Source organism: Mizuhopecten yessoensis, unplaced genomic scaffold (genome assembly GCF_002113885.1).
Source record: "Mizuhopecten yessoensis strain PY_sf001 unplaced genomic scaffold, ASM211388v2 scaffold8065, whole genome shotgun sequence".
Lineage (NCBI taxonomy): Eukaryota > Metazoa > Mollusca > Bivalvia > Pectinida > Pectinidae > Mizuhopecten > Mizuhopecten yessoensis.
In genome coordinates, this window is record NW_018407361.1 from 287048 (window position 1) to 314733 (window position 27686).

The window sequence follows — 27686 nt, forward strand, 5'->3', positions numbered from 1 at the left end:
AACTAAGGATTGAAAACTGATTATCTCAGTGTTATCTGAAATAGTGTATTATTAGAGATTGATAACTGATTATCACAGTGTAATCTGTAATAGTGTATTACAAGAGATTGATAACTGATTATCCAGTGTAATTTGTAATAGTGTATTACAAGAGATTGATAACTGATTATCCAGTGTAATTTGTAATAGTGTATTACAAGAGATTTATAACTGATTCTCTCATTGTTATCTGTAATAGTGTATTACTAGAGATTGATAACTGATTATAACAGTGAAGTCTGTAATAGTGTATTATTAGAGATTGATAACTCATTATCTCAGTGTAGTCTGTAATAGTGTAAACCTAGAGATTAATAACTCATTATCTCAATGTAGTCTGTAATAGTGTGAACCTAGGGATTGATAACTGATTATCTTAGTGTAGTCTGTAATAGGGTATTACTAGAGATTAATAACTGATTATCTCAGAGTAGTCTGTAATAGTGTAAAACTAGAGATTGATAACTGATTATCTCAGTGTAGTCTGTAATAGTGTAAAACTAGAGATTGATAACTGATTCTCTCATTGTTATCTGTAATACTGTATTACTAGAGATTGATAACTGATTATAACAGTGAAGTCTGTAATAGTGTAAAACTAGAGATTGATAACTGATTATCTTAGTGTAGTCTGTAATAGTGTATAACTAGAGATTGATAACTGATTATAACAGTGAAGTCTGTAATAGTGTAAAACTAGAGATTGATAACTGATTATAACAGTGAAGTCTGTAATAGTGTAAACCTAGAGATTGATAACTGATTATTTCAGTGTAGTCTGTAATAGTGTATTACTAGAGATTGATTACTGGTTATCTCATTGTTATCTGTAATACTGTATTACTAGAGATTAAGTACTGATTATAAGTGTAGTCTGTAATAGTGTATTACTAGAGATTGATAACAGATTATCTCAGTGCTATCTGTGACAGTGTAAAACTAGAGACTTTTAACTGATTAAAACAGTGTAGTCAGTAATAGTGTATTACTAGAGATTAATAATTGATTATCTCAGGACATGGTATAAAAATAGGAACTTCAAATTATAGTTATACTAACACGTGACTCTTTCTCTTATATGTTGTATTCGATAATTTTGACATTGGTATAAAGCTATGCTCTGCCTATCAAGTGCACAAGGAGGGACTCTGACGTTGAATGAAGGGCAATATTGACAAGTATATCCCCCACACCAAGACCGACGTGTCACCTATTAGTCTAATAAACTGTACACGTGAGAGGTTTGTAAATTAATACACACATCTAGTTGATCTTCCAATCCAGAAACCATATAGGCGTATGTTGTGTTTGCCAATATCTTAACACGTTTGGTATCGATTTTACGGTAATTACGAAATTTGTTTTCCATGTATCATCCTTGTTTAGGACAATCTGTCACTATTCATTGATGTGATATCAACCCACCGTGAGACTTTAAGCGGACGGTTTTGTCAGAATTTGTCGAAAGCTTTTAACCCTGTTCCATGCATGCATACACTGAGATTGTCGATATCCAAACCAAATACGGTCGAAACATCACAGGTAGGCTGATAAACAAAGAGAGATTAGGTTTGGTCCTAAACGCCATCCTCGGATAGGTCCACAACACATTCGATATACATGACGTACCCTATGCGAACATACATTATAATGATGCCTCTCAATTTCCCCAAACCTGAACGACTATTTAGTATGACTTTCTATTATGTCGGTAGCAAATATACATTTCTCTAATGTTGTCATTTCTCTAATGTTTTCTTTATTTATTGTTTTAATTCAAAATTAGCGTTTACATTTCGTGTAGAATCTAAACTGAAACAAAGCTTTATTAATCGACAGATTTACATACATGACATATTCTTTTCCAATCCCCTTGTGAAATCCGTGTTATGGAATCGTATACACCTATGGTACACACTAATTAGTATGAGTTATCAGTAAAGCCACGTATCCGCCTGCACAATATAAATTACCAGTACAATCATCACCCCTTTGTCACACACTGCAAGGTTATGGTGTTGAAAGTACACATCCTTCAGAAGGCAGTGAATGTAGGAACATGTTTATAACAGGGTTCAACTCAATTCGAACGGTTTAGGAAAGTATTACTGTTAAAGAGTAGCCACATTCTTAGACGTTATAGCATTAACTAAGGGAGAGCGGCGTGTTCTCACTAAACTTGTACACATAATATAGTGTGTGTTACTGGATGACTTGTCGGGGTGCTAGTTACCTTGTCAGACCTTTGCCTGAGTACACGGAATGGTAGTAGATTGAGCTTTCCTTGATTCCGATCCCGTAGTAGTGATACCTAGATCAAAGTATACACACGAGCGGCGTAAAGACGTGCTATTGAAAGGCATCTCATTGACGACCAAACAAATTAAAGCTGTATATCATGTAAAGGAGTCTAAAAACTAAATGAGTCAAAAACATATTAATCATGTGAACACATAACTAAATCAAATGACAAAGGGCATATTAATTAGATGAATATATAACTGAGCCTGAAACGAATTGCATATCAATTAGGTTAACAAAATCCAGTCTACATGCATTTGGTTGAAATATAAGCATACATGTATTTATAGCATTTTATGTATAAAAGATTAGATGCTAGTAACACAACGATAGCCATTATTTGAAACAAAATAAATAGTGAAATTCCCTATATTGATGATAGGCTTAGATATTTATATAGTCAAAGATAAGAAATGGAGATTGTTTTTAAATAACTTGTTTAATAAATATTCACTGCGTAAAATCATTCAATTTGAAATAACCCAAAATACGTGAACATTGTAAATGGTTTGTCTCATCAATAAAAGGAGGAATAACTTGAAAAACATTGTAAAGTCGCGAATAGAAGTTAATAAATAAACAGAAGATTAGTTTATGTTAATGCAGGACTATACAAAACTAAAATTCACTTCAGTAGCGTCATTCCGTATTAAGATAATCACTATATAATAAACTGGACTTACTTTGACTGCCCTCTTGTTCCCAGCCTTCTCGTCGTAAGTTTAGGGAATTTCTGACGGATGATCTGATTCGATTCAAAAATTACCTTTTATTAGTTTATAAATCCCGTCATGTCAAAACGGTACATAATTTAGAAATGATTTAAAGCATATGCAATCGTAATAAATATATATAAATAATGTATGCTCCTTTATTTAAATAATCGCATTTCTTCATTTTTAGGATAATAATATGGTTGACATTTTATTATATATAGTCCGATACAAATGCATAATGGATATTAAAATGAAAATGTATGACATAAACATGAGAGTATTAAAGGTAATGAAATGAAGCGAGAGGAGCCAAAACTGCTAAAGATAGGATTGAAACTAAATTGAAATATAGAGTAACAAGTATCTCGCTACCTTGCCAAATGTTGCCGCCCCAGCCGGTGTGAATTTCATCTTCTTACAAAAGTCAAGGTAGTGTGTATAGAGGACACACCTTGGCAGACACACCCCTTCCGCTCGCTCGTAGTTCTCCGTCAGCCTTACAAAATCACAGATACATGTCAATAATAAACTTCATTTCAAAACTGATTTATGATGGTGTAGGAAGTGAACAATAACCGTTATGTTGAAACTAAATACATCATTTTTATATACATGAAGTATGATAAGTGATAATCTTGCTTCAGTTTTTTTTTTAAATGAGACAAAATTGAAAACTAAAGTAAGCTGTCAATTCAATGGGTTAACAACAGGACTTTACATTCTATACTTACAATACGTACAATTTCAGGAAAAAATTAGAATATTTTAGCATCGATTTGTTTTTAAATGTAATCCTTGCATTGTCTTCTCTGTTTGTACTACACTAGTATAGCTTTATACAGCAGTAATAAAGTCGTAAAATAAAATGGTATACCTTACGTTGTGTACATATGGAGAAATAAGTTGATCATTGTTACTCAAATTTGATAAAAATGTATTAAATATAAATGTCAATGTCAGTATTTTGTATTAAAATGATATTCGTTCAAATAAACAATGGACTGGACAAATATTAGGACCACTGTATCGTCACTAAAAAGAGGACAACTTTTCAAGCAAACATCTATATAGTCGTTTCTCAATAAGGTCCCTTTCGCCGGCAAACGAATTTTCCAACTTGCCACTTCTGATTTTAGCCTCTTTAATCACATGCTCTGATATTTATAATATTTTGTAAACCTAAGAGCGTGTCAATACTGATGTTAGTTCCTCACATAATTTTACTTTTATTTGTAATGCTTTCTACCCACAAATAACTGTAATAGCAATAAATGTCATTGTTTTATAAGACAATTACAGCCCTAGTCGATTACGTATACCCTGAACGATGAATGTCTAATTCATACAGTTAAAGCACAGCTGATATCAGCCGACATGCATGTAGTCATTATGGTAGAAGTCATAAGTCTCATACAAACTGTCCTATACATATTGTGTATCAAGGAGGGTGAGGCATCCGTACACATTTTATGTAACGCTTCGGACGTAATTAAAAAGCAGGTTTGAAATACAAAGCTTGAGAGAAAATAATCATTGATTAATTCATCGCAGTCTGATTACAATACGACACCATGTCATGTCAGAGTATTAAATATTTAATACAATATTGCGAACATTTCTTGTTGCTATATTGCTTCTTTTACTATTTTAATTAAAAGGGAAATATCTTTTAGTAACTTTTCAACCAAAGCAAACAATAAATAACGGTCGATAATATCGTTCTTATCATGCAATATAGTTATTTACTCTTAATACTAAAAAATACCCAACTTGTTTTTGGTGCAAATATTTATCCGATTGATTTAAAAAGACATTTTCTGTAATTTAATTGTTTGCAATCAAAAGGATCATTTTATTTTTCCAACGTGGATTACAAACGTAGGAACATGTACAATTTAACAGCACGGTAAACCTGACAGAGAACAAAGATACAGTAACTAAGGAAACGCTTAATTGGGTTTTAAAACAATTCTTAAATAAAACAGTGAACAGTTTTATCTTCAGTTCTAGATATAGGCTCTGTTATGATTATTGTGTATTTTTCATGAAACACCTGCATAATTAAATGACGCATATGACAAAGTGGCATTAATATACAAATTGCTCACACGAACTCAGCACACTGGCCAATATGACGCACGTTTATAACATAACAAGGATTACGAAAGCTTGGAGAAGTGACAGATTTCCTCTTGACATTGGAAGAGGCCAGGCAATATTTGAGAAGGAGAGGATGTCTATGTGACAGACGTTCCCTGTAAATAGTAACCTCCATCTGTCAATATATTAAATACTCGTGTTCGAATGCATTCAAAACCTAGCATTTCAAATTTTAAAAAAACCGACTAAATTCCATCACCGAAGATCTTTTTAGGCAAATCTTACATGACTTATATGAAAAAGGGGGTACAAAATATACCAAATCATATAAAAACCCGATCTAATACTATTTAGGGAAGAATTTGAAAAAAACAACAACATGTTTTTGCCGACATTATATTAAACATTGGTCGCATATCATCGATTTATTTTTTAATAAACATAAGCAATGGATTGTAATAAACACACATACTATACATAATATTTCTGTGTGTTTAAAGAACATTTCAATTATAAGTATGTAGTTTTTCATAGTGAAAGCACTATTTATTTGAATATTTCCAAATAAAAAAGGTATAATTGTTAAATTAAAACGGACATTTCTATTAAAATATATTAGAAGTACATTTAAAACTGAACAGATGGCTTACCAACCGCAACCGTTCAAACACAATTTACATAGGAAATGCATAATGTATCATTTGAATATGAGAATATCAAAAAGCCCCGTAACAAAATCTTATGAGAATTCCTCCTTCAATTTATTAAAGAATATGTAAAAACCAAAAGAAATATTTGTACAATTTACTAAGGCAGAGTGTATTTTGATATAAAATATAACAATGTAAAGCAAAGGCAAAGAATACATTCGTCCATCAACAGCAAATCCCGTTCGTCATGTGATCAATACACTATTAGATAATGAGTGAATTCCAATACTGTACTGCGACTATTTTAGATATAACTAAATGTGCCTATAAACCAGTTTATGCATACATGTATATACACCATTATTTTAAAGAGTGACAAAATCTTATTAAGCAGTAAGGTAAGTTTTGAAAGCTTAAAATGCTAAACTCCGTTCTTGCTGGATAGTTGATTATTTCGTAAATGGGGTATGTTTAAGATCAATTGATTTTCAATTGTCTGCACTATAGCAAAACAAAAACAAAACAAAAAAGAAACCGATTCAAAAGAAATGATATATATAAACTCACCATTTCAATGTTGAAGCCACTTGAGATTGTTTTTGTGAAGTTTGCTCACTTGAAGGTTTCTCAAACTCCTTCGTATCCCTTGCATCCTCTATCCAATCTTCAACATTAAGAAAACAATTTCGTTAGTTAAGGGCGGATCAATTCTCTGTTAGTTTTGAATGAAAATTAATACATACATGTAAAATATTAGATTTGTAAAAAATGGGACATTTCCAAAACCAATATAAAACAATACACAAAACAAAGTAGCAATGGGTAACATTTTACGCTATATCTAGAAGCGGTCCATTTGGCACGAGTTACATTTAAGGCGAGGTCAATATCTTAACAGTTTACTAATATAGAGTTATTGTTAATCGAATTCCATTATGGCCCAGTTATTAAGCTGGGGTCTGTCATATTGTCCTGAGGTCGCAGGCCGAGGGCTAATGCGACAGATCGGGCCTTAATTAACTTTCTAAAATAACAAAAACAAAATGTAAAATCATATTAATAAGCATAAGCATGTGCACTAATGGCGGCATATCAAAACTGCATCAGTCAGTATAAGTGTTGCTGGTGACATATTAAATTCATACTAATATGTGTTACCCTTCCGGAACCCCTTGTTATGTTGTCCTGGTACTTTTTCAATGGTATCTATGTAATCTTCCCTTTGTTCATATGTTGCCTTGCTTTTATCAATTTTGAGTTAGAATTGTTGTTTTGTTGACACTTCGGTATTTTCTTGTTTTGTTTTACTACTTATAGCATATTTAAATCATTTTAATAGGTATCAGTACTGCAGGATTCTCTTGTTTTGTTTTACTGCTTATAGCATATTAAAATCATATTAATAGGTATTAGTACTGCAGGATTCTCTTGTTTTGTTTTATTACTGATAGTATATTAAAATCATATTAATAGGTATCAGTACTGCAGCATTCTCTTGTTTTGTTTTACTACTTATAGCATATTTAAATCATTTTAATAGGTATCAGTACTGCAGGATTCTCTTGTTTTGTTTTACTACTTATAGCATATCAAAATCATATTAATAGANTTTGTTTTATTACTGATAGTATATTAAAATCATATTAATAGGTATCAGTACTGCAGGATTCTCTTGTTTTGTTTTACTACTTATAGCATATTTAAATAATATTATTAGGTATTAGTACTGCAGGATTCTCTTGTTTTGTTTTACTACTTATAGCATATAAAATCATATTAATAGGTATCAGTACTGCAGGATTCTCTTGTTTTGTTTTACTACCTATAGTACTAATACCTATTAGTATGATTTAGATATGCTACTAGTATTGTTTTGTTTTACTACTTATAGCATATTTAAATCATATTAATAGGTAATAGTACTGCACTTGTTTTGTTTTACTACTGGTAGCTTATTTAAATAATTTTAATGGGTATTAGTACTGCAGGATATCTTGTTTTGTTTTACTGCTTATAGCATATTAAAATCATATTGATATGTACTAGTACTGCAGGCTTCTCTTGTTTTGTTTTACTATTTATATCTTATTTAAATCATATTAATAGGTACTCGTACTGCAGGATTCTCTTGATTTTTTTATTACTTATATCACATCAAAATCATATTAATAGGTGTCAGTACTGCAGGAGTCTCTTGTTTTGTTTTACTACATATAGCATATTTTAATCATATTAATAGGTACTCGTACTGCAGGATTCTCTTGGTTTTTTTTATTACTTATATCACATCAAAATCATATTAATAGGTATCAGTACTGCAGGATTCTCATGTTTTGTTTTACTACTTATAGTATATTAAGATCATATTAATAGGTATTGGTACTGCAGGATTCTCTTGATTTTTTTATTACTTATATCACATCAAAATCATATTAATAGGCATTAGTACTGCAGGATTCTCTTGGTTTTTTTTATTACTTATATCACATCNCATATTAAAATCATATTAATAGGTATAAGTACTGCAGGATTCTCTTAATTTGCTTTTTTACTAGTAGCATATTTAAATCATATTAATAGGTATTGGTACTGCAGGATTCTCTTGATTTGCTTAACTACTAGTAGCATATTAAAACCATATTAGTAGGTATTAGAACTGCAGGATTCCCTTGATTCGTTTTACTACTTATAGCATATTAAGATCATATTAATAGGTATTAGTACTGCAGGTTTCTCTTGTTTTGTTTTACTACTTATAGTATATTAAGATCATATTAATAGGTATTAGTACTGCAGGATTCTCTTTTTTTGTTTTACTACTTATAACATATTATATCATACTAATAGGTATTAGTACTGCAGGATTCTCTTGTTTTGTTTTATAACTTATATCATATTAAAATCATATTAATAGGTATTAGTACTGCAGGATTCTCTTGTTTTGTTTTATTACTGATAGTATATTAAAATCATAGTAATAGGTATTAGAACTGCAGGATTCTCTTGTTTTGTTTTACTACTTATAGCATATTAAAATCATATTAATAGGTATTAGTACTGCAGGATTCTCTTGTTTTAATTTACTATTTATAGCATATTAAATCATATTAATAGGTATTAGTACTGTAGGATTCTCTTGTTTTGTTTTACTACTGGTAGCATATTCAAATAATTTTAATAGGTATTAGTACTGCAGGATTCTCTTGATTTTTTTATTACTTATAGCATATTCAAATCATATTAAAAGGTATTAGTACTGCAGGATTCTCTTGTTTTAATTTACTATTTATAGCATATTAAATCATATTAATAGGTATTAGTACTGCAGGATTCTCTTGTTTTAATTTACTATTTATAGCATATTAAATCATATTAATAGGTATTAGTACTGCAGGATTCTCTTGTTTTGTTTTACTACTTATAGCATATAGAAATCATATTAATAGGTATTAGTACTGCAGGATTCTCCTCGATTGTTTTACTACTTATAACATATTATATCATATTTATAGGTAATAGTACTGCAGGATTCTCTTGTTTTGTTTTACTACTTAGAGCATATTAAGATCATATTAACAGGTATTAGTACTGCATGATTCTCTTGTTTTGTTTTATTACTTACAGCATATTAAAATCATATTAATAGGTATAAGTACTGCAGGATTCCCTTGTTTTTTACTACTTATAGCATATTAAAATCATATTAATAGGTATTAGTACTGCAGGATTCTCTTGGTTTTTTTATTACTTATATCATATTATTAATAGGTAATAGTACTGCAGGATTCTCTTGTTTTTTTTATTACTTATATCGTATTAAAATCATATTAATAGGTATTAGTACTGCAGGATTCTCTTGTTTTGTTTTACTACTGATAGCATATTAAAATCATATTAATAGGTAATAGTTCTGCAGGATTCTCTTGTTTTTTTATTACTTATATCATATTAAAATCATATTAATAGGTATTAGTACTGCAGGATTCTCTTGTTTTGTTTTACTACTGATAGCATATTAAAATCATATTAATAGGTAATAGTACTGCAGGATTCTCTCGTTTCGTTTTAATACTGATAGCATATTAAAATCATATTAATAGGTAATAGTACTTCAGGATTCTCTTGTTTTGTTTTATTACTGATAGTATATTAAAATTATATTAATAGGTACTAGCACTGCAGGATTCTCTCGTTTCGTTTTAATACTGATAGCATATTAAAATCATATTAATAGGTACTAGTACTGCAGGATTCTCTTGTTTTGTTTTACTACTTATAGCATATTTAAATCATATTAATTAATAGGTATTAGTACTGCAGGATTCTCTTGTTTTGTTTTACTATTTATAACATATCTAAATCATATGAATAGGTATTAGTACTGAAGGATTCTTTTGTTTTGTTTTGCTACTTATAGCATATTAAGATCATATTAATAGGTATTAGTACTGTAGGATTCTCTTGTTTTGTTTTACNTACTACATATAGCATATTTAAATCATATTAATAGGTATTAGTACTGAAGGATTCTCTTGTTTTGTTTTAATACTGATAGCATATTAAAATCATAGTAATAGGTATAAGTACTGCAGGAAACATATTCAAACTACATTAATCAGTATAAGAGTTGCTGGTGGCATCTTAAACTGACACCAATTAATGTAATTATTAGTTCATCTTCTGCTGTAATGTGAAAGCCTCCATTTGTATTAATCGTTGTAACGTTAAATTTCCTAGTGTATTACACGCTGTAACGTTAAATGTCCTAGTGTATTGCACGCTGTAACGTTAAATGTCCTAGTGTATTACACGCTGTAACGTTTAATGTCCTAGTGTATTACACGCTGTAACGTTAAATGTCTTAGTGTATTACACGCTGTAACGTTAAATGTCCTAGTGTATTACACGCTGTAACGTTAAATGTCTTAGTGTATTACACGCTGTGACGTTAAATGTCCTAGTGTATTACACGCTGTAACGTTAAATGTCCTAGGGGATTGCCCGCTGTAACGTTAAATGTCCTAGGGGATTGCCCGCTGTAACGTTAAATGTACTAGTGTATTACACGCTATAACGTTAAATGTCTTAGTGTACTACACGCTGTGACGTTAAATGTCCTAGTGAATTACACACTGTAACGTTAAATGTCTTAGTGTATTACACGCTGTGACGTTAAATGTCCTAGTGCATTACACGCTGTAACGTTTAATGTCCTAGTGTATTACACGATGTAACGTCAAGCCCTAGTACAAATACCTACTGTAATGACGAATATTACCTGCTCATAACTCGCTGTAATAAACAACAAAACTTACAGAAATCAATACTGATATTTAATAAAGCTCTATCGATATTCTCATCTGTCTAGTATTTAAGACCACACCATTTATTGTATGCCCTTTTTTCTACTGACGTTTGATATTGTGTTTCATGCTTTAGCTAGCCATTACCAGATTAGGTGTATCCTTCAATATCCGGGTTTTATATTGATAATACAACTGATCGCTAGTCAAACAATGAAGTCTATTGAAAAACCATAACGATACAAACGTCTCAAGGATGGTGATCTGTTGCTAGGGAATGAATGATAATGCGCTTTAAAAGATAACTCGTTGTCAGTGGATACACTCGCTCTTATTTAGTCATATTTTACAAAGAAGTGGTTGTCACCAGTTTTTCGTATTTAAATTGTAAAAATAAAATGATGTTGAAAGCTCAGCTAAGATTTAGAAATAAATGCGATACATGATAATATATTTCGCCACAGTGGATACTTCTGACGACTTAACCAACACGTGTACTTCTTTAACCTGCAAATGTGTCTAAATAATTGGCCAATTCAACACGAATCGGATTGGCGACGTTATCATCGCATTACTAAGTTATGTTTTGTCATTACTGTAAATCGTGGCTTCACCATTACACTTCAACGGGACTTGCTAGTAATAATTCACTAATTGGCTTAATCCTTTTAGTACAATACATCGCCGATATATACAAACGTCTGACTGATGTTTATCTGATGCTGTTGAATGCTTGATAATGCGTTTGAACAGATAAATCATTGCAAGTAGAAGCATTTACTCTTGATATATAATGATATACAAAGTAGTTTTATCGTCAGCCAATATTGTTTATATTGAAAAATACAAATGGTGTCGAAATTTAGGCGATGCTAATAAGTAATTTCTTCTCATATACATATTAATTGGGGTCGATTTCTTCAATGACACTTAATACACTTTGACGTTTATGATCTTTACAAGCTAAAGTTACTTACATGTGATGGTTAGAAATCAAGCAAAGAAGATACATTTCATTTTTGTATAAAAAAAAAATCGGATTTTTTTAAGGAATCAATATATAAATATATATTAACACACTAACTGTGTTCATTCGGTATATCTTAATCATTGATTAAAAATCATATGTACGTGGCTACAGATTTATATATGTATAATGCATTCTTCATCAATCTCATTCTTTTGATTTTGCTTACATCCTTATTTCAATTTCTGGACAATTCTTTCCCCAAATGTGTCAAAAATGATAATACCTTAATAATTTTGACAACAGGTATTAATTTTAGGGTATTATTCTGGATTTAAATAGATCCCGATAGAGGCGTTACTTCTGGTGACACAGTGGCAGTAGATACACCATGTGGTGTGCTAGTCGACGAGAGAACGAGGACGACTCATGGCGGTAGCGGAGGACATCTTATCGGAGGAAACCTACCCAAATAGTTCCTTTACTACGCTGATAATGTTAAAATTAACGGCTTTTGGTCCGATATCATACATAATGATGGTTCGCGGACAAACTATCTGTTTAATATTGGAGGTCGGCTATCGGTGATCACACTTAGTTTACGTAACGCGTCCATTGTTAACACACGGACGCTTGTCGGAGTGTTTGACTTTAGGGAACTGTATGAACAGAGCGGAGGACTGATTAGATAGCTAGACAATAACCATTACAATAACTATCTCTTAATTGAAGATTGGGAAACGGTGTCAAAAGCGAATCACTTATAACATGGGGACACCATTAACATTTTAGTACAACCACAGTTCAAGTCTGATGATTAGGGGGATGTGTAATTAAACAGTTCAAGTCTGATGATTAGGGGGATGTGTAATTAAACAGTTCAAGTCTGATGATTAGGAAGATGTGTAATTAAACAGTTCAAGGCTGATGATTAGGAGGATGTGTAATTAANTAGGTATAAGTACTGCAGGATTCTCTTGTTTTGTTTTATTACTTATAGCATATTAAAATCATATTAATAGGTATTAGTACTCCAGGATTTTCTTGTTTCGTTTTAATACTGATAGCATATTAAAATCATATTAATAGGTATTGGTACTGCAGAATTCTCTTGTTTTGTTTTATTACTTATAGCATATTAAGATCATATTAATAGGTATTAGTACTGCAGAATTCTCTTCTTTTGTTTTATTACTGATAGTATATTAAAATCGTATTAATAGGTACTAGTACTGCAGGATCTCTTGTGTTGTTTTATTACGGATAGCATATTAAAATCATGTTAATAGGGACTAGTACTGCAGGATCTCTTGTTTTGTTTTATTACTGATAGTATATTAAAATCATATTAATAGGTATTGGTACTGCAGAATTCTCTTGTTTTGTTTTATTACTTATAGCATATTTAAATCATATTAATAGGTATTAGTACTGCAGGATCTCTTGTTTTGTTTATTACTGATAGTATATTAAAATCATATTAATAGGTACTAGTACTGCAGGATCTCGTTTTGTTTTATTACTGATAGTATATTAAAATCATGTTAATAGGTACTAGTAATGCAGGATTCTCTTGTTTTGTTTTATTTCTGATAGTTTATTAAAATCATATTAATAGGGACTAGTACTGCAGGATTCTCTTGTTTTGTTTTATTACTGATAGCATCTTAAAATCATATTAATAGGTTCTAGTAAAGCAGGATTCTCTTGTTTTGTTTTACTACTGGTAGCATATTAAAATCATATTAATAGGGACTAGTAATGCAGGATTCTCTTGTTTTGTTTTACTACTAGTAGCATATTAAAATCATATTAATAGGGACTAGTAATGCAGGATTCTCTTGTTTTGTGTTATTTCTGATAGTTTATTAAAATCATATTAATAGTACTCCAGGATTTTCTTGTTTCGTTTTAATACTGATAGCATATTAAAATCATATTAATAGGTATTAGTACTGCAGGATTCTCTTGTTTTGTTTTACTACTTATAGCATGTTAAAATCATATTAATAGGTACTAGTACTGCAAGATCTCTTGTGTTGTTTTATTACTGGTAGCATATTAAAATCATGTTAATAGGTTCTAGTACTGCAGGATTCTCTTGTTTTGGTTTATTACTGATAGTATATTAAAATCATATTAATAGGTACTAGTACTGCAGGATCTCTTGTTTTGTTTTATTACGGATAGTATATTAAAATAATATTAATAGGTACTGGTACTGTAGGATCTCTTGTTTTGTTTTATTACCNAGTTCAAGTCTGATGATTAGGGGGATGTGTAATTAAACAGTTCAAGCCTGATGATTGGGAGGGTGTGTAATTAAACAGTACAAGCCTGATGATTGGGAGGATGCGTAATTAAACAGTTCAAGCCTGACGATTGGGAGGTTGCGTAATTAAACAGTTCAAGTCTGATGATTAGGAGGGTGTGTAATTAAACAGTTTAAGTCTGATGATTAGGGGGATGTGTAATTGAACAGTACACAATCTGTAAGCATCAATGATGATATTTTATAATACTATTGTATACTGGAAATATTAAGTGACATAATCAATATGTACAAATATGTAAGCATATTGAAAACATTACATCAAATACGCTGTATAATACATTTATCTATTTTTAGATGGGATACACTGATAGTATCTTACTGTTATAGATACTGCAGAGTAGCGTTTCGTTGTATAAAATAAAATATGCATAACTTCAATCTTGCTTGTTTCTCAAATACAATGATTGTATTTTCTTTTCCAAACATTGTGTAGTGTTGTTTTTTGGTTTGTGTGTTTGTTTTCCTCTTATATCAAAAACATCGTATTGTTGTATGTATAGCATTGTGTTTTTTTTCTCTCTTAGTGTTTTAAAATTGATGAAAATGTCTTATCAAAAAATATTTGTTTAATACGCGTGTATTTATTATTGCTATTTTATATGTAGTAAAAATCCGTAAATACTATATTTATTATTATATGAAAATAATAATGCGCGTTATACGTATACTGTTTATCAATTACAAATATATGTTTGCATGATATAAAACATTCAAACGTCTACATCGTAACTTTTAACTCACCAACATTAAAGTAAAGCTTAAAGGTATTGACGACATCCTCATCAAATAGAACCAACAATTACCAGCATCCACAGGTCAAAGTTTATTGTTTGCTAAATATACAAAAATAAACAAAAGTTGCCACTGAAAGTAAAGTTCAGTGAATCGGCCGTAGCCAGGAGTCTCAACTATCAATACTGAGATTTTATACCTAGGTAAAATACATATCTCGATGTTAGTATGAAGTCAACAATCGATATATCTACATAGATGCACAAATGATATTCAAGTACTAGTAGCTGGATATATGTTGAAAATATTCATGCAATGGCAATTAATCAATGTGTTATATTCCTTACACAAATTGTCAAAAAACACTAACTTTATAACAATAATAGTTATGTAAGACGAATTAACAACCTTTCCCTATTTTCTCGCGCTTTCCGTCTCCAATTGCACAAACATTTAACCTATAGTGTTTAATTGTGCATTTGATACTCCCGTTAAGTAATTATCCTTACTATGTGTGCTTAGGGAAGACGATGCAAATAAACTTCCTGCTGTATGAACTGTTATAACTTGCCATTGTACGTACTAGGAGATGGTTGTATATATGAATATAACTTGTAACCATAGGTACTTGAAGAGGACTATATGAAATATATGTAAATATATCTTGTTACCGTATGTACTAAAAGAGAAATGTATAAATCATCATAAATTATTAATGTTTGTATTTTGCGGTCATTATTTTAACTCAAATAAACTCTATTTTATAACGTACGAAGAGATAAGGATCGTATAAAGGATTTCTCAACCTAAACAGTTCACTCCGTACATAGATTATAATCATCCCAGTGAATCGTGTGTAGTTTATATATGGATAAATGTGATCTTGTCAAGTACAAGAAATACGGACAAAAGCAGCGGTCTCTGAATGAAGAGAGGAATAGGAGGGCGAGCAGATAGACTGGCAGAAAGACGAAAAATGGCAGAACAAAAAATGCAGACAGACAGCTATAACCTAGACGTCTGGTTATCACGTAATAAGATATAAATTAATGCATTTTGAATTGCGTCAACGAATGGTAATTAATAAGTGTCGAACTAATTTATATCACATAACTTCCCTATTACAGCGTCATGACATCCATTTCATATTATGTGGTATAAGATTAAACAACTAAAATGACACCTAGTTGCGATTGGCTGTAGGTTCCAATGGTTTCAAATGTGACGTAATAACTTAATTAATACGAAAGATGTAGACATTTTAAAATTCTGGTCAGCTTTTTTATACGTTCGGGTATTATCAGAATCTTACATTTGTTTTCATTGTATATTTAACAACGATGATTTTTATTAATGAAACTCGTAACGGTTTTTTATTGTCAGTCGCCAGAGGCTGTTTACGATTAAACATTCTTTGACTCGGTTCAGAAATCTCAAAAGATCCTCCATATCTTTCCTTATAGTAATGTTGTTATATCACACAGATAAAAACTATATCATCATAGTTCAAACTATTATGAAATATTTAACAAAAACATTTAAATTACATATTTATTGTATTACGTAGCATGTACGTTATGAGAAAAAACTACATGAGAATACCGACGTGTCAATAAAACCACGACTCGAACTCAGAGTCGGTAAAACAAGGGTAAATCATGGACAAGGGAAAGATTACAGTGAGATCGTTGAAAAAGAAACAGGATAACAAGACAATATGTCCCGGAAGGGTAAGCGTCTTCTGTCTCCTCTTCGACGACACCAGCCTGTAAATCTAGGTCAAATCTAAATTATGTCACAGGTAGTAGTGACAACACGATCAAAATCAACGACCGTCATATCAGACAAAGACATACCACATTTCCCTGCGATGTCCTGATGGCGACCATAAAAAACCACCATGGTGTTCATCAAACCCTGTGTGGTAAGTTTTGCTGTCAGTAGTCGACATCTTTCACGGAAGTCATGTTTCGGTGCAAGGATATAACTGTCTCATTCATAAGATAATAATGAAGTTTCTTAAACTTGATGAGTGTAAGCATGGTGTGGTATTTTTAATTGATATTTGAAAATTGTTACGTTTTTATGAAAATAATATAATTCAAATTTGTATATCGTCGGGTCCAAAGGTTAAATTCACAATCACGGATTTTAATTATATTCTTAAGTTAAAATGGTGTAATTGAAATATCAGGTAATTTTGCTTTCTTTAAGTGTTTTCTTTAATTTATGGACTTTTCTTCTCTACGTCCAGACCATAGTTTTTTGTACGGATGATATACTCTTTTCAATCGTTGTGATTAGTACACAGGTGAAAATTCGCACATATCTGTCATATCAGTATACTTTAGATGCTCTTCCTGGCCTATGTTTTAATAGTATTTTGCTTTTCGACATCTGCTTGCTCATATACCAAAGCTTTATTTTCAAAACGAAAACAAGAAAACAATTTGCTTCGATGTATAGATACTTGCAAAAAGTGCTCTGGGTTCACTTATGTTTCGGTCTAGTTATTACTTCATAATGGAAACTGTTTATGGCATCGCTATAAATGGATCCGATAGAGTTGATGTGTCACGTCCAATACTGTTGTGATCATTTTAAAAAGACCTCTACTGATGATGTACTGATGAAGACAACATTTAAATGTTCCATTAATATTGCAATACTGTTTACATCAAACTGAACGTCACGACAGTTATTAAGGCACTGCCATAACCCCTTAAGAGTTTGATGGACACTAACACACTAAATAAAAACTAAACCAACATTCGATAGCATTAGTGCTAAACATTTGTATGTACATGTGTTTTGTCATTCCTTTAATACATGCGTGAATGATAAGACATCTAATGTAAAATGTAAATACCACGCCGATCTCGATTCCGAACCCTCCCAAATCATATCTGATTGACGTCAATTCAATCCAGTGATTACTAAAGCGTATTCCCTCTCATTAGTTATATCAACAACATCTTATCCGTGCGTCACAAGCATCCCCCCAAGCACCTGTCCTTATATACCCCTGATGTACGCTGATATATGTTCGTTATTTTGATTATTTTTCAAAATGGTATGTTACATCAATTAAAAAATAATAATCCATTTATACATTCAACCAACGGAGGAATAACTAGCGCTACTTCTAAAGCTTACATATTCACGACTAAATCCGACACATATGTGACTATCGCAGATACACGTCCTATATGCTGTCTTTCTTTGTCTGTGCATTTTCCAATCTCTATATACCAAAACAATGTCATAATTTTTACAATATTCTTATAAGTCTGCCTTGGCAATGGAATGAGTTGAAATAAGACAATTAACGACCCATTATGTATCTTCCTTTCTTACTAATCCACACACTGTATGTCGATATTTAGACTCTACTAACCTCCCCTATCCATCCCCTACTCGTCACACTTCAGACTCCACTAACTTCACCTTTTTTTCTTACAGTAATTGAGCCAGAGTCCTGTCCCGTGTGTGTAGTTTAAATAGAACCTTGTTCATTTAAGTATGCAATTGGAATACGATCAACATTTCTAGTAAAGGAGGCAGAAACAAGTGTCTTAGATACTTATATAGTGGAAACTGACAGATACGCCAAACCTGTGATTCCACTATACAGGAACGTTTGTGTAAGATATGTACAAATGTCAATAATTGTACAGAAGATGAATAGCACTTTTTAATTGAATGCAATGTTTGTAATGACATCAGATCGTCCTTATTTAATTTAGTAACTAACATTATTAATGATTCTACAGGTAAAAAAGCAGATAAATTTAATTTATAATGTCTTCTGAAGAATTACACATTCCACCTACAAATCACGTGTACAATGTGTAAAGAAGACGTAGTAGTCTACGCAATTGATAAATAGATACGATTTTCAAAGGTGTCTTGTAAGCCAGGTTCGGCTGAATATCACATCAAATTACATTTCCTATTTTTAGGTGTTACTTTTGGTACCAGGGGTCAGTAGGGAACTCTTTTTATTGAAAGCAGTCTTCTCTCTCGCCTCCATTATTCCTATCCTTACATGTCTGTTGATCATAATTGTAATAATCTACTAAGTAGTGTGCACTCCCCTACCCTCGGTAACCTGAATTACATTACTAAGTAGAACTAGAATATTTTATTATTATAACTTTTACTTCTCAAGCCGTTTTAATGCATTAAATGCAGAAGAAAAAATTGTATCTGTCATTTTGTACGACATCAAGAAAGCTTGTGATGAAGGGGCTGTTCCGATCACTTCCTCCCTGGACTGATATCTGTGATGATTTGGGTCAATTTATTAATATCTGACATATCATACCTGTTTTAAAAATATTATATATATGAGATGACTGATCCCTGCTATGTTTCTTTATGCTTTCATGCCATGTAACTGTATACTGTTCAAATGTATTAATTTAATTGTGATATATGACACTCAAATACACAATGTTGACTAGACCTAACTTGACTGAGAGTGAAACCAACATTATATAGAATATGGAAAAGATTGAGAGAGACTTTTTCTCTATCAACAGCATTACGTAATTAGTTCATTTGTTATGTTATTTATTTTAAATCTGCTTATAGATAGCACACATACATATATAACTATTAAACACATGCAAGACAAGCATATGCTATGGACATATTTGTTATGACGATAAAACAAACTAATGTTGAAAAAACGCGCCCAAATTCTTTGTTTATTATTGATCAATATATCTTTAAATAAAAATGACTGAAAACTTACAATGGAATGTATTCTGTTGTTTAGTTATTCTCTAGCGCACATAACATAATGTAAGTTTGTCATCACCAATATTTTTAAAATACGCTCCGCATGTACAACGCATTGTTTGTATGTCTATACATGCTACGTGATGCTATGTACTATCAATTAATATATGTTGACTATTTCATGTTATATAAATATAATTATAGTTTTGTTGCAATCTTAAAATGACCATTAAAGAAATTGTATCATCGTCAAAATCGGTATTATAAGTGCATATCTGCGGATTAATTACTCATACGGTACAGTCGTATTGTGAAAATTTGGGTTACAAACAAAAGATGCATGTTCATGCTTATATTCAAGTTCTTTATTACCCGGAGTCGTTTTTAATTACTAACTGAACGTATGGTAACCTATTACATGTACGTGTACGTATCTGTTGTTTTTCTTCCATTTGGAGGATATAAAGAAATAATAGCAATATATCTGGGAGAAGGCGTTGATAAGTTGTAATAACTTTGTTTACTTTTGGCAATAAACGTGTTCAAACATATATATATATATCTTATAATAAATAAAACTAACCAAGAAGACACGTGTTTTGATTTATTTATATTTTTACCGTCACGTGGACATTTAAAACTATTTATCGCTATATCTTATTATATATGATAAAATTATCATGCAAACTGTCAAATAATAATTATTCTTTATAAGCAGATCAAGAGAATATATCTTCCTCTTTAGTGTGTAACAAATTTTCATGAGAATTGTGTACAATACTTCTTATACAATACAATTACATTTGACCCAATTATATAAAACATAACAATATTTAAGTAAAAAAAAAAAAAAACCCAATAAATTTCTTTTTACATAATTCATAAAAGAACTTTAGTGATTAGATATGATACTATAATGTGTGTAAATGTGTTTAATTTCTGTATCTTAATTTTTTCTGCACTGTTATTTATTAAGCAATACACCTGGCTCACTTAATAAGAAATCCTGCTACTCCCTAAATTCTTAAACTTGAACGTTTAGAAATCCTGTTAGCATATATTTACTATGGAAAGCTAGGTCATACACAGTCTTTATGATTATATAAGAACAATTTATATATGATATAATATCGTTAAATTTGATGTATTTCATATTTTTTTTTTAAATAGGATGCAAAGCACTGACTGTTTGCGTCATTTTTCGTTTAACAAAAATTTGATTTTATGTATCTTACATTAATATATTTTAGTCAAATTTTTATATGAATTTCTTGGCTATGTTTACAAAGGTTGTTTCGATAAATTCACACATATTATCCATGCCTTAAATGAATTCTTCTATATAATATAATCTTTGGTTGATATACATTATTAGTACAATAAAATATTGTATTATTGAAAAGAAGTAATCAAGTGTAGACATAAATTACTCTTCTTTTCTAATAAAAAGAATAATCGGATATTTTTAATTTAAACACATAAAAACCCATTATACGTCCCTGGTTTAAGAAAGGTATTTTTATTCTTTTTGTAATCATTCTCGCACTAGAGGTATCACATTTATATGGTATATTTATGGCATATATTGTATCAGGCGTTCCTAGTTATTTTCAATCAAGTATATCTCTAAATCGTGATAACTCGACAAATTACGAGTTTGATATCAACCTACACGACTCCTATCCGTAACTAACAATTAATGTTACACCATCATTTGACAACTTCTATTTCCTAATCCTCATTTTCTTTCCCTCAATCAACAAGACTCGTATGATATTCTGGATGATGTCCAAGATTTCCAACATGAAAATATGAAGCTATTTCATCTATTATTGTAAACATGTCGACTCAAAGAATACTAGAAAGTAATACCTGATATTTCCGGAAGTTCAATTTCATTTTTTTCTGGAGATATCCGGTGTCCCTGTGTATGTCCAGGCGTCCGATTTTCCAATGATGTCATTGTCGGATGCACAGACAATTGACAAGTTCTGTCCTCCCTAGTGCTATGCCACAGGGGTGCGGCGTAGTGGTACCCGTGGGACTGGGCGTGCCCTGAGGGTACGTCGTAAAGTCCGTCTGAAAGCCCGGAGGCCAGGGTCATTGTCTCCATCATCGTGTACGAGTATACGTCAGCACTGCTTAAGCACCTTCAGAAATCTCTTATTCAGATTAAAAAATGGATTCACCGATACACAAATATTTCTATTGTGCATCTGTTATGAAATTACAAGCGTAAATAAAAAAAGTTTTTCAAATAGGCAGCACTTATGATATATCACATACTGTTTTAACACTCCATTGTAAATCCTGTCATTACAAACACGTCGATGAACCAGACATAATGTTGTACTTTACTCGAGAGCAGCTGTCAACAGCAAATATGGCTCGTCTACTGAACCTGGAGGTTCGATCCTTGATTTATCAGAGGTAAAGATAGGTCGTGGTTTGTCAAGTCTTATCACTCGATCTAACTCCGAATAAGGGCTATCGAGAGTCCTTTCCTCCTCTCGAGATGTCACATATCGTTTCTCCGTAGCTTCAAAGTAAACTTAATGTCCTATGGTGTGTGAAGTATCCCAACACAGAATACGTGAACGTGTTTGGGGGTTTTCTTATTTCATAGGCTAAACATATATCAGAAATAGACTATGTCAATATTTGCTATAAACAGTGATAGGAGGATGGCCCACCCTTTGTGCATTGTTAACCAATTACGTGTGTTAGTGCAAACCTAGGTTAATCCCCCCTGGCTTTATTGACACACAGCCCTGGGCACTTCACAGTCAGCACTGATAAACACGGGGGTCTTCGGGGAAGTCACAGGTTCAAAGGGAGGCACGTTTGACGAAGGGGTAGACGTAGGCACCGGTTCATGCGGAGGAAAGTTTGGTGAGGGAGAGTAGATAAAGGGGCCTCTTGTGTGGCACCGGTTCATAGGGAGGAGAGCTTAGAGAGCTTAGACTGAGAGGTCCCTTGTGAGGCACCGTTTCATAGGGAGGAGAGCTTAGAGAGGTTAGACATAGAGGCCTCTTGTGAGGCACCGGTTCATAGGGAGGAGAGCTTAGAGAGCTTAGACATAGAGGCCCCTTGTGAGGCACCGGTTCATAGGGAGGAGAGCTAAGAGAGGTCAGACATAGAGGCCTCTTGTAAGGCATCGGTTCATAGAGAGGGGAGATTGGCGAGGGAGGTGTAGACGTCGGGCCCTTTTGTGAGGCACCGGTTCATAGGGAGGAGAGCTTAGAGAGCTTAGACATAGAGGCCCCTTGTGAGGCACCGGTTCATAGGGAGGAGAGCTAAGAGAGGTTAGACATAGAGGCCTCTTGTAAGCCACCGGTTCATAGGGAGGAGAGGTAAGAGAGGTCAGACATAGAGGCCTCTTGTAAGCCACCGGTTCATAGGGAGGAGAGCTAAGAGAGGTCAGACATAGAGGCCTCTTGTAAGCCACCGGTTCATAGGGAGGAGAGGTAAGAGAGGTCAGACATAGAGGCCTCTTGTGCGGCACCGGTTCATAGGGAGGGGAGCTAAGAGAGGTCAGACATAGAGGCCTCTTGTAAGCCACCGGTTCATAGGGAGGAGAGCTAAGAGAGGTTAGACATAGAGGCCTCTTGTAAGCCACCGGTTCATAGGGAGGAGAGGTAAGAGAGGTCAGACATAGAGGCCTCTGGTAAGGCATCGGTTCATAGAGAGGCGAGATTGGCGAGGGAGGTGTAGACGTAGGGCCCTTTTGTGAGACAGCGGTTCATAGAGAGGGGCGATTGGCGAGGGAGGTGTAGAAGTCGGGCCCTTTTGTGAGACCCCGGTTCATAGAGAGGGAGGATGGGCGAGGGAGGTGTAGATGTCGGGCCCCTCTGTGAGACACCGGTTCAGAGGGAGGGGAGATTGGCGAGGGAGGTGTAGACGTAGGGCCCTTTTGTGAGACCCCGGTTCATAGAGAGGGAGGATGGGCGAGGGAGGTGTAGACGTAGGGCCCTTTTGTGAGACACCGGTTCCTAGAGAGGGGAGATTGGCGAGTGAGGAGTAGACGTCGGGCCCTTCTGTGAGACACCGGTTCAGAGAGAGGGGAGGTTGGCGAGGGAGGAGTAGACATCAGGCCCTTTTGTGAGACAACGGTTCATAGAGAGGGGCGATTGGCGAGGGAGGTGTAGAAGTCGGGCCCTTTTGTGAGCCACCGGTTCAGAGAGAGGGGAGGTTGGCGAGGGAGGAGTAGACGTCAGGCCCTTTTGTGAGACATCGGTTCATAGAGAGGCGAGATTGGCGAGGGAGGTGTAGACGTCGGGCCCTTTTGTGAGACATCGGTTCATAGAGAGGGGAGCTGTCGTTGGGGAACAGGAAGATCGACATATGGACCTTTAATAAGGAATGCATTGCTGCTTTATTTGGAGGAATGGATCAAATTGGACGTTAGCTATATATATAGTGTATCAATATTATAAAAATAGTACATATTGCGTCGTCGGGGCAGAGGAGGCCGGGTATTAATATTATTACTAGGTAACAGTGGACGTAGGGCGTAGGGAGGGAAAATATCGGGAGAGGTATCTGTTGTGTTAGGAAGCCCCATGCAGTAATGTGAAACATTTATCGTGCGGTTTCTGGTTCATAGGTTCCCTAACTAGGGTCTAGTTAAGTGTATAGAGAGGGAAACAAAAAGAATGATGGGGGTCTCATCACTGGTATTGGGACAAATTACGGGTTTTAAATAGTAATTAGGGAATCTGAAGGAGAATGTACTTGTGGTGGGCTTTACCGCGAGTGGGACTGTTCGAGGGGATCCTATTTGCAAATTGTGGCTATATGATCCCAAGTCAAGTGTTGGAGGTGTGTATTTCATACCCTGTTTGGGAATAGACTCTCTCAAACATCTGAACCCAGTCCCGCCTCCTGCTTCTTCCCTTATCCCCCCCCCCCTCTCTCTCTCTCTCTCTCTCTCTCTCTCTCTCTCTCTCTCTCTCTCTCAACTTGTCTTTGTCATTGTCAATGAATACAATACATTAATAACATATTTATTTTCTTACCATCATGTGACGATTGTGTATTATTATATGTGTCTGCATGTATTACGAGAGAAGTCAATAAATAAGTTGGAAAAACTTCCCGACTAATCCCTCTGTCTATATGATTTCAATAAAATATGTTTAAACTGATTAAAACCTCAAAATCTAAATAAACAGACAAGTACATATTGCATTTAAAATTGTTACAAAGGTGAAAATAATCGATCACAAAATTAAATAAGATAACATAAAGCGCGTACCTGACCTAACATGACGTAGCATAAATTACCTTGCCAATTCACGCACCTCTGGCCTACCTATCAGGTTAGGTCCCAGCTCTTATCTTAAATCTATAGTCATGTTTAGTTAGGCAAAATTGACTTTCAACTATTAGTCCCCTTAACAAAACGTGTCCTGGTATATCACTGTCCTGGTATATCACTGAATTGATAAAGGCATACAGATTCAATCAGTGTGTAATCGAAGCTTAATAATTCTAGTAATTAACAAACCAACATCTGCTTGTCAAAATAGAACTGTAAATTTAATATTAACTAACACTCTACCATAACCCAAGCATTTATGGGGTGTTACCTGAACGCATACACCTGTGATTTTATAAAGAATAATGTCACCATCATCAGTGTGAAAGAAAACTAAGACATTAATATCAAGTTTAATATTTGTATTCGATAAATCAATACTTAATATCAATATGTTATTTACAATTGAATTTAAATAGAACAGTAATATACATAAATTTCAGTTATCATTCATATCATGTATTGGGAAAATATTACTTCTAAATACTCTGATGTATTCAAATATATTTTAAAAGATATTAAATAGTGAAACTTGATCAGTACATTGCAAAGTTGTTAGTTGTATGAAGGAGTTCACATAATAATAGGGGAAACTAGACTTCAACTTACTAATATAGAGCACTATGAATTATAAAAGATTTTATTTACATGAGGTACAATACTGTTATCTGCCTTATACTGGTGCAAATTAAATAAAAGTAAGATTAATGCTGTCTTATATAATGTTTGCTTCAATATTTTTGGTCAAATCATAAAAATGTAACATCTTCAAAACACTGAAAAGTGTCTCCTTGTATTTTTGAAGAAGAAGAAAATCAGAATAAAGAAAATGTTTGAAAAACAGTTAAATTTTCCTGTATCTGTGATAAATATATAGTCCCTAACCATTCCTTTATTATCTGATTTTGTTTTCAAAATAAGGATTAAAAGTTATTTAACTCTGTATATTCATTTGAAAGTCTAAGAACAAAATTTGTCGTGAGGGAAAATACATATATGACGAAGGCTGAAATGTTTTAGCTCTTGTAAAGCACAAATGAACGTTTAAAGTTAAAAGCCTGAAAAGTAATTTATAAAATGCCAAAAATAAAAGAAAATGAACTGAAAATGTAAAAACAAATACTTGAAATTAAAGAAAAAAATCTCAGATGAAAGGAAACTATGAGAAAAGAAAAAATCTTAAATTAAAGACAGGGAAAAGCTACTGGTTCCATGAAGAGACTCTGAGCTCATTCAAGATGAAGAAATGAAGCGACACCTGCACAGATTGACCTTTATGAGAGTTGTATAGATAAACTCCCAGTCCAAATATATACAAACAAATTCATTCCTTTTTAATCCTTTTTATTTCAGTAATTGTTGCGTTGTCTGTATTACTGTGTTTTAATTTAACTTTAATAGTTTTTTTATTTGATATAATTTTTGCTTTAAGGCCCAAAGTCCGTCACTAGTGGTCAATTTTGAGTAGCTCACATGATACATGCCTTTTTTGCATAAAGACTGGACTGCCAGATGTATAAACATACATGTTTCACTATAATCTGCATATTATGACTTTTTCACTTTCAAATAAACAATAATATTGTTTTTTCTTGATTCTTTAAAAATGTAATTTGATCACTTATACACCAGTAAGGTACTAATACGTTCCTACAGATTTAGTTTCCCAAGTAAGTTACTAAGATATATATATTAATGAGGGTGTTGTTAAATTTTGATTAACTTTGCTTTATGTAGATCAGCATGTTACTATTATCAAAAATATAAAACTGAAGAAAATTAAAAAGTAAAAACAATATATAAGAATATTTATATAAGCATATGTGCTTGAGTTCCAACAGTTAGGTTTTACATGTATATTCGCTTGTTGAAACTCAGACACTTTTTAAGAAAAAGACTATAATCCCTATCAAAACAGGTCGCCCTATAGGTAAGGGAATCAGCCGAAAATATGACGTACTGTATAGTGAGCGATTCAATTACAATGGTCGTTCTCAATATTGGATCGGTTTTTGGAAAGACCCAGAACGTTTCCTAGTCCTATCAATAATCCAGTCCAGTTTTACCAACAGGTCATTCAGGAACATCCTTTGTTAAGGTCTCCTTTCCGCGACACAATAAACATTTCAAATAAAACCGTTGATAGAAAGTACATTGACACTAATGCAGATTACAGAGGAAAACCTATGTCGAACCCTTACTTTTGTATGAAACGTTGCTAATGGTGAGCTATAGATGACAACTGTACGTCTAAGTCATGTCGTTATAGAGAGTCGCTTACACAGAACCTAACCAACGTCATGTCGTAATAAAGAGTCGCTTACACAGAACATAACCAACGTCATGTCGTTATAGAGAGTCACTAACACAGAATATAACCAACGTCATGTCGTTATAGAGAGTCGCTTACACAGATTCTAACCAACGTCATGTCGTTATAGAGAGTCGCTAACACAAAATATAACCAACGTCTTGTC

The 27686-nt window shown here is 33.0% G+C and overlaps 1 protein-coding gene across 1 annotated transcript in view; it reads right to left on the reverse strand.

Moving 5' to 3' along the window:
* LOC110454785 (DNA-binding protein RFX6-like) overlaps positions 1–22464 on the reverse strand; it is a 34507-nt gene extending 12043 nt beyond the window's left edge. Inside the window, exons 1-5 of the mRNA XM_021504490.1 lie at positions 21762–22464; positions 6374–6470; positions 3429–3552; positions 3024–3085; positions 2273–2350 (exon numbers count right to left, since the gene is read on the reverse strand). Coding sequence (XP_021360165.1) covers positions 2273–2350; positions 3024–3085; positions 3429–3552; positions 6374–6470; positions 21762–22005 — 605 coding nt within the window. The 5' untranslated portion in view covers positions 22006–22464. The remainder of the gene's footprint in view (positions 1–2272; positions 2351–3023; positions 3086–3428; positions 3553–6373; positions 6471–21761) is intronic.
* Positions 22465–27686: the final 5222 nt, after the last annotated feature.